The sequence below is a fragment of the Ostrinia nubilalis genome, chromosome 24 (genome assembly GCF_963855985.1).
Source record: "Ostrinia nubilalis chromosome 24, ilOstNubi1.1, whole genome shotgun sequence".
Classification (NCBI taxonomy): domain Eukaryota; kingdom Metazoa; phylum Arthropoda; class Insecta; order Lepidoptera; family Crambidae; genus Ostrinia; species Ostrinia nubilalis.
This window is the reverse complement of record NC_087111.1, coordinates 11,748,033-11,757,439: the sequence shown is the minus strand read 5'-3', so window position 1 is coordinate 11,757,439 and position 9,407 is coordinate 11,748,033. Positions and strand designations below refer to the sequence as shown.

The 9,407-nt window shown below is 39.4% G+C and overlaps 1 protein-coding gene across 1 annotated transcript; it reads left to right on the top strand.

Moving 5' to 3' along the window:
- Nucleotides 1–5,369: 5,369 nt before the first annotated feature.
- Nucleotides 5,370–9,152, top strand: LOC135083935 (telomere length regulation protein TEL2 homolog). The gene has a single exon (XM_063978695.1). It carries the CDS (start codon nucleotides 5,829–5,831, stop codon nucleotides 8,361–8,363), a length of 2,535 nt encoding a protein of 844 aa, XP_063834765.1. The 5' UTR covers nucleotides 5,370–5,828; the 3' UTR covers nucleotides 8,364–9,152.
- The last annotated feature ends 255 nt before the right edge of the window (nucleotides 9,153–9,407 follow it).

The window sequence follows — 9,407 nt, the reverse complement described above, 5'->3', positions numbered from 1 at the left end:
CTTACCTTCAAGTCCAGAACACGTAGCCCTCGGTGATGATTACTCCAAATTCCTGAAAGAAATCAATAATAAGAACAGAAATTACAACACAAAGGTGTTAGAACATAATCAATCCCTTCTGAAATCTCATGCCAAAATTCTACTAGTCCCTACGTCCATCGATTTAGACGAATCGAATGCCTATATCTCCGAAATTCTTGAACAAGCTACAGACCCCAAAGAAATACTGTATTCAGAAAAACAACTATACTCATTCGAAAGAGTCCCTGACATTAATAATAAATCAATTTATCTCATCTATCCGAAAGTAAACCACTTTGACGAGTGTACTTACCCAGAAATATTCCAAACATTGAAAACTGTAAGAAACCACTTATTAGAATCAACAGATGATGTAATCGAAATCGCATTACCTGACTTTAAAAATCCATTCCAAAAACATTCTTTTGCTAAAATATACAACATCATTGTCTACCTTTTCCACGACACTAATATTACAGTAAATATCTACCACAACAATATAATTCATCCAAGCCTTAGTGAAATAAAGAAAATCCTAAGAGAAAATCACGACCTCCCGATTGCTGGCCATTTGGGTTGCAATCGAATGCTAAGCCGAATCCAAGAACGCTATTACTGGAAAGGAATGAAAAGCGACGTAGAATCATATATTAAAAACTGCACTTCCTGTCAGGAAAACAAGGCCCTAAGACGAACTAACAAGGCGCCCATGCAGATAACCACCACTTCTACTAGCCCTTTTCAAAGAATAGCCCTGGACATTGTAGGTCCACTTCCTGAATCAGGTCCCGCAAAACTTAAATATATCCTAACAATACAGGATGATCTAACCAAATTCTCGGTAGCTTATCCTTTACGTAGTGTCTCTTCCGAAGAAACAACCGACTGTCTGGTCCACTTCATTTCCCTATTCGGCATCCCAGTTTCAATTCTCACTGATCAAGGCACAAACTTTACCGCTGACCTCTTTAAAAAGACCTGTTCTTTCCTCAAAATAAAACAAATATGGTCCACTCCGTATCATCCACAAACTCAAGGAGCTCTGGAAAGAAGTCATTCGACGCTTAAAGAATATCTGAAGTCTTACGTTAACGAGAACCAAGATGATTGGCCCCGTTACGTTTACACGGCTATCCTAGCTTACAATTCAGCTGTTCATAGTACCACGAACTTTACCCCTTACGAACTACTGTTTGGGCACAAGGCCTTTATTCCCGATTCCATTTACAGTCAAGACCTCACTACTTATCCCGACTACGTCCGGATGCTCCAACACCGACTTAAATTATCCTGGGAACGGGCTGTTGAAAACATCGAAAGATCCAAAGAAAGATCCAAAGGTTACTACGATAGCAGGACTCGTCCCGTTAAATACAAAGTGGGAGACTTTGTATATTTGAAAAATCATGTAAGACTGCGTAAAGCACTTTCACCTATATGGAAAGGTCCATACAAGGTTATTGCTGTTCATAACAACAATACCCTCACTCTTTTAATCAATAGACGTCACGTCAAACATCACTGCGACGAGGTGAAATTAGCTGGCGTCTTTCCCAGTTCTCCTTAGTTAAGTAATATAATAGGTTAGTTATCACTAGACGTTAGAACTTACTTTTATTTTGTTTATTTTCAGCGTGTCGGCTACGGCTACGCCAAGTTTCATAACACCAATACCCACAAGTTCAGGCATCTATTTTGACTATATTGGAAAAGCCAAAATCATTAGTGGAAATTTAAGGATACTGATTCCATTAGATATTTCATATACAGTGTGTCCGGGCTTGTAGTGATCAAACTTTAATGGCGTAATCTATGGACAATTTTATCGATGAAAATACTTCAAATTTGGGGCTTGACCCATTTGTCGCAAAATTACGAGGATTTAAGTTTTTAATTTTTAGTTTTCACCTCTTCCTTCAAAAACAAGTGAAAACGTGGGTAACTTAACATTAATAAGCGAATATTTGATATCATGCGATAGTCAATAAAATTATCTATTAGCAGAAGTAGAAAACGGACACAAGTTTCATACATTTTATGGAAGTAAGAATGGATTGAATTAGAAAAAGACATGATTTTTTTCACTTCTTTTTCAGTTATTTGCCAACACAAGAAAAACCAGGTCGTTAAAGTATGTTTTATTTGCATTGTATTATTAGTATTTGAGCTATTCTACAAAACAAATGTAAATTTATTAGTCTACGTCTATTAGTTTCGACGTAATTGTTGAACAGAGGTACCCATTCCCAGCGGTTTCCATAGTAATCGGAATAGGTTGTGTGATTCTTTCAGGCAGTGCATATTCGCATGTCGCGTGCGCTATGGAAACCGCTGGGAAGGGTTATCTTTGTTCAACAATTACGTCGAAACTAATAGACGTAGACTAATAAATTTACATGCGTTTTGTAGAATAGCTCAAATACTAATAATAAAATGCAAATAAAACATACCTTAACGACCTGGTTTTTCTTGTGTTGGGAAATAACTGAAAAAGATGTGAAAAAAATCATGTTTATTTCTAATTAAATCCATTCTTACTCCCTTAAAATGTATGAAACTTGTATCTGTTTTCTACTTCTACTAATAGATAATTTTATTGGCTATCGCATGATATAAAATTTTTGCTTATTAATGTTAAACTACCCTCGCTATCACTTGTTTTTGAAGGAAGAGGTGAAAACTAAAAATTAAAAACTTAAATCCTCGTAATTTTGCGACAAATGGGTCAAGCCCCAAATTTGAAGTATTTTCATCGATAAAATTGTCCATAGATTACGCCATTAAAGTTTGATCACTACAAGCCCGGACACACTGTATAAGGCCGCATATACAAAATATTAATCAGGAACTGGATAAGGTCAAATTCATTTGCGAGAAAATAAAACCGCTAGATAATTCCGAGTGCTTTAACATCCTTCAACCTTTTGCAATCCGTTTTAAAGATATAATCAAAGATTATTCTTCAATAACTCATTTAATAGACAGTAGAGTAAAACGTAGCGCATGGATCCCCGGAATAGGCTCCCTTATGAAGCAGATCTTCGGTACTCTGGACGAAGATGATGCTATCAAATACGATGCGGCTATAAAACATGTACAAAACAACCAAAAGAGATTAGCTTCATTAATGAAAGACCACATATTAGTCACTACATCTGTATTATCCGCTTATAATGAAACATTAAGTAAAATCAAGGTTAACGAAGATAATCTCAGTGCAGCTATCAACAAGCTCTCAGCCAAACTTATAAATATCTCTGATACTACCAATAGTCTATTAATAACTTCTGAAATAAATGAAATTTTCACCAATTTAGAATCATCTTTGCTTACCTTATCGTTTCAGATCGAAGACATAATCAATGCAATCTTATTTAGTAATGTTAACGTCATTCATCCGTCAGTAATAACTCCGCAACAACTTTATAGAGAGCTTGCCGATAACTACCGACACTTACCCAGTGATTTGGAACTTGCCGTAGACTTAGATATAAGTTTGATTCATGTTATTTTAAATCTTAGTAATTTAGTTAGCTATTATGTTAGTAATAAGATAATGTTTGTACTACAAGTGCCCCTAGTAGGTCCACGCCAGTTTTACTTGTATAATAATATACCGTTACCAACTCCTCATAACTTAACAAGACCAGACTCATTCAGCGTTGTAATACCTAGCCATAAGTATATCCTTATAACAAAGGACAAACTACACTACAATAACTTGGATTCCCTCGAAAAGTGCAAACATACCAATAAACAAAACTATATCTGTGAATCAGTGAATGTGTTCCCAACCAGTGAAAACCCCAATTGTGAAAGTGAACTATTATCTAAAGTAATAACAAAACTACCTAATCAGTGTCGAACGGAATTCATCCGTGGTAATTTGGACGTTTGGAAACCACTCCGGAATAATAAGTGGATATTTGTTCAATCCACCTTGAGTAAATTGTCAATAGATTGTTCAAATTCCGAAACGTTAGAAACTAATATTATAGGAACCGGAATCATAGAAATTCCAACATCTTGTAAAGCTTATTGTAAAGATACCCAATTGATACCAAAAAATAATGTATTAAATATAACTTTACCTTCATCTAACTTAGACTTTAATTTGATTAATGACAGTTGTTGTAATATCCGTAAATTCAAGGAAATGGCCGATGGTGTACCCAACATCAAGTTAAAAGATCTCGATCTGAATAAAGTAAATTTTGGAAAATACACTAATGATAAAATTTTAACCGAATTAAATAAAGTTATTCAAGAACCACATATCATTAAATACGGGGCACACTATTCGTCGTTTATCCTATTCCTAATCATAATTGTAATAGTCTATAAGTATAATAATTTTACTAAAATAAAAACAGGCAGCATTCACGATGTCGAACAAACCGAACTCGCGATTACTCGTACCGCTCCTAAAGCAGAATCTAAATCCGAACAGAACCCGGGAACCTCATTCCCCAAAATTCGCAGGAACCTTTAGATAAATTTACTTAAACCCATAAACTTAGGAGATTAACCCCTAAGTTTATTCTTGATGGGGGGAGGTGTTACATCCCTCTGATGTACATAAAACCCCTGATGCCCAGAAAATCCTGCGGCATCAGCATTTTTGCCCGAGTTGGCTCGCCCGCTTCACGGGCTCGCCAGTTCTTCGCTACCACTCGTGCGTGACGGCTGCCTCTTTCAAATCCAATCATTGTATTTTATTTTAGCTAGAATAATTAGCCTTTTTTAAAAAGACTCTATCAAAGCCCGGCCTAACAGTACGTTATGAACTGTCAAATGATAACGATTGCTTTATACAATTCCACCTCTGGTCTAGACGCTGCGAAGTAATATAAGCCTTATGGTGATCAAGCGCCAACTTTGTTGATGATACATGCACAGGAATGTTACACTCTTGACTTTATCACGACTTGCATATAATACAGAAGAAGAAAGTATATAATTTCGAGGGCTGAGTATACATTTCTGTGCAACCGACTGTATATCTTAGAGACGCTGACTGATATTTTTATATGGTGTTTTTCAATTAAAGAAATCAATTCACCAAACTACACGCGCCAGTACTGTGTTTATGACTAAATAAAACACCGTATAAAAATAAGTGAAACGATAAAAATGAAAATACTGAAGATTTTTTTTTTTATAGAAACTGAAACAATCTTTGAATATTCTTGTTGATATTGATTTTGAGTTATTGATGTATTGTGTTAATCTATTTTATGATTTGATTTCAGTTAATTTTAAGTTTTATTACTTATCTATAACAGTGTATTGTGAAGTATAACTTACTAAGAATGTAAAGTAACTTTAAATACTTCATTCTACATTCATTAATTATAATTTTAATGATTGGTTTCTTCGAATAACCACGAAAGTTATACGAAGAAATCAACACTTTTCCGTAGTAAATAAGCTCTCTAAATACATGTGACTGTTGTTTTCCCATTATTTTATTTTGTCCGTCCGTTCCGTTGGTTCATGTTCGTGTAGTGTATCAGTAAGTTTTGGGCACATTCAGGTGTTTTTTATTTTCAGGAAGCGACGCCAACAGGCCCGCTATACGGGAGAGCGCTCGCCGAGCCATCCGGGCCGCCATTGACAGTTTGCAAGCGATTGACAGGATCACCACCGATGCCGAGGCGACGAAAATCAGAGAAAACCTGCGAACACTGAAGTTTTTCCTCCCCGGACCGATCACGGTGCAAAAACTGTGCAGATTGGACGACAATATCATCACTGGAGATGTTTTGGATTCGTATTCGCAACTACTAGGCCTCATCATCAAGGTCATGCTGCCGCAGTGGCCGCATTATAAAGAAGACGTCACCCCCCTGTTCCTTCTAGAAGAAAGCTTCTTCCTCAGCCACGAAGTCCTGACGGTTCTGTGCGGGTTCCTCAAGCACGAAACTGATGTTACCGTGCTAAGAGCCTTATCTTACATCCTTCTGAAATACGTCAGGAGTGACGCAGTTCTGACGGCGGTTTTAGACTGCAGCTGCGTGGAAATGCAGGACAAAATCGAGAATTATAAGCACAGGATGGATTGGGAGAATTTCGTGCAACTTCTCACGTCGCTGCCCGAAAGGGTCGCCAATAGATTACAGACTGAAACTCCTAAAGAGTTCTCCCACGAGGATTACTGCTACAAGTTGATATTCCACGTGATCAGAGGCGTGGATTATATGAGCGAGAGCTGTTTCCACCAAGAAGTCATGTACGACATATCCTACTTGGCTCATTTCCTGTCTAAAGTCATAATAAACTACAATATGACGGACGTTATTTTGAAATTCGTCGATATTCTAATCGGTTGGAGCGCCAACGACCAGTCTTTGAGCAAGTTCGTTCGACGAAGACTTACACAGACGCTGTTCAATCACCTGAATCGACAGGCCATAGACTCAATAGCTCTTATCCTGCTCAAGCGCTGCCCCATAGACTATAGAACCGACGAGCAGGCTATCTTCCATCTGTTAGGCGATAATATCGACTCAAGCAAAGACTGGAACGACATCCTTACCTACCGGATACCGTTCTACTACAAGCCTACCGACTACAAAGACACTACCGTCGTCGAGAATCTCATATACTACTTATCGACCACAAAAAATAATCCAGCGGACACTTTAGCTGGCTTTGTTCTTAAATTGGCCAGCGTGTGGTCAGACGTCAAGCTTTGCAACGTCTCAAATATACCTCAACACATGCATATCTCCCATCTAATGCTGTTAGCAGTAAAATACCGCAGCATGATCTCAAATAGAGACAACGTCGAGTGGGATCTGGTAGAAACTAAGAGCATCCTCTTCAAAGGCGTCTCAAGGCATCTCAGGGTCTTGCTTAACGAATTTCGATGCATCGGCATGACCACTGTCGAGACTATATTCAAGATACTCTCGACCCATGATGATTCGGAAAGAGAGGCGGCTGCTAACTTGAACTTTGATTTAAGTTGCATGGGGGATACCTGCGTCGATATACAAAGGATCCTTCGAGGAATCATTTACAAATGCCTGATCGATCCTGAAAGAAGAATCCCACGATTGCATAAAGTAAAACCGATCAACCTGCAGGGTTTGCTAGACCTAGTCGCAACAAGGGTGATCGATGGCGACAACTGGCCAGCCGAGAATACACTACTCACCGTGTGTACTACCAAAACCAAAGCTGAAATGGAGCGGATATGCAAAACGTGTATTTATTACAAATTGGACGATTACGCGCTCTCGAAAAGCACCATCAGCGAGATTGAAAAGTCGGAACAACTAGATTCTGATGACGATTTGCAACCGTATGACATGAGCAATGACGTGGCAGTCGCTACTCGGAAACGGGCCAACTATTTGAGAGACCTTTTAGAGGTGCTCGTAGACCCCCCAGATGCAGAAACTTTCGAAGCCAGCCTCGATGTAGCTGAAGAATTGGTCCTCAAACAGCTAAAGACAGAAGACAGGAAACTGGTCGAGGATCTCCTCAATCTATTCGTGCACATAGAAGAAAAGTTCCACGTCGAGAACTTCGATAGTATCAAGTTTAATACCGTGGTGGCAATAGTGTACATCCAGCCGAAAGTTGCCGCCGCGCACTTGTGTAAAGAAATACACACGGATGTTGGGCGCTATTCCATAGCGACAAAGATATTTATGTTGGATGCATTAGCGGAGGCTGCGAGTCGAATCGCCGGCGTCAATGCGGCCTCGCAACCAGCCGGGCAGGCCATAGACGATGACGAAGACGAGCCCGAAGTCATCACGCGAGAAAACGACCTCCCCGCCGCCGAAATCATCCGCCGGCGTTTAGTCAACAAGACCAGATACTTCCACACGATCCGACCGCACCCGTTCTCGAGAGCAAAGCGGAATCAATTCGCTGCAGTCTCCGATTTCTTCTTCTACCCGCTCGTTTCGGGCTTCGGCTGCAAGCAATTAAGCTTGAGCTACCACAACTTAAAGCACGATGTCGACAGTGTGCTGCTTTTGAAGTATCTATCGGTGGTCGGGAATATAATTCTCGCTTCGAAGAACTGTCCGAAATGCTCAAGCTACTGCTGGGAGATTCTCCAAATAATCACGTATATGAGACACACCCCGGACCCGAAAATTCAGATGGCAGTGATTTCCCTGCTAGCGTCGGTGGTTTTAGTGTTGCCGCCTCTGATAATGAAGACGGAATTCTTGAATATAATGCTTGAATTCCGCTCGTGGTTAGGCGACTGCCTGACCAACATAGATCTGACCATGAGATTCGGCGGCTCCAAGTCCGAATCAGCCATATTCGCCGGACAAGTCCTCTATATGATGGAGAAAGCTATGTCCGAGGAGTAGTATTATGTATGTGATCGAATGTAAGCGTAAGTGTGATGCGATGTAATCGAATTACCCACCGTTATCAATAAAATTTGTAACCATTTCAGTGCTTTGACCAGTTCTTGAAAATCTTTTCGAATGCTGTATTATGTATTAAGCGTTTAGGTATTGTAACAAAATCGAATTTTTACCATGACATAATTTTATTGTGTTTTATAAGTCAAACTTACTCATTAGATGAGATGTGTATCATATTTGTTGTTTAATTTTTGTTCCTAAATTAGAGGCTTATATAAAATTGTGTATGAAATGATAATTTGATGTTTCTGTTTGAGTAGCCTTTCGACGATTGGTCGTCATTTCGACCGCACCCTGACGTAAGTAAAACCAGCAACAGTCACATGTATTTGCTAAGAAGACCGGAGCTAGTGATGTGCCGGGAATATCAGCTGACTCGAGTATTGAATCGGTTTTCAACGTGTGTTGTCTTTGATATGACATCTTCGATTTGAAAATTCGCACATTCGCAACTTGATATTCTCCATGTAACACACCGACGTTCTTAGTAAGAGTTTAATCAAGAATAAACACTTTCTCAAGTATTCATGTCTAATTTTACTGTTTTTAAATGCCGACATATAATAGGATAAGTCGTCCTAGTCCACTCCGCTCATAGCTAATGTTGGCATGAGCTGCAACGACAGAGAGACCAACACACGGTATCATAAAGACCTATTCAGACCTGAGCGATATTCGCTGCCGCTGTGGGTAGAGGTACACACCGCGCGGGTTTCGCTCAGGTATTTAGTATCAAGTACCGCGGCTAGAGCGACCCGCTTAGGTATGAACAGTAATATTACCGCATACCCACTGGGTTTTCTCTGCCGCAGACCGTAGCGAATACCGCTTAGGTCTGAACAGTATTATTACCGCATACCCACTGGGTTTTCTCTGCCGCAGACGGTAGCGAATACCGCTTAGGTCTGAATAGGCCTTAATGGTGTTAGGAAGTAAACTGATTGCAGAACTTATTTGTACTTAGTTTACCCCGTTGGTAGTCTA

What these genes read in the sequence shown, in the direction of transcription:
- LOC135083935 (XM_063978695.1), top strand. Translation starts at nt 5,829, where the DNA reads ATGCTGCCGCAGTGGCCGCATTATAAAGAAGACGTCACCCCCCTGTTC.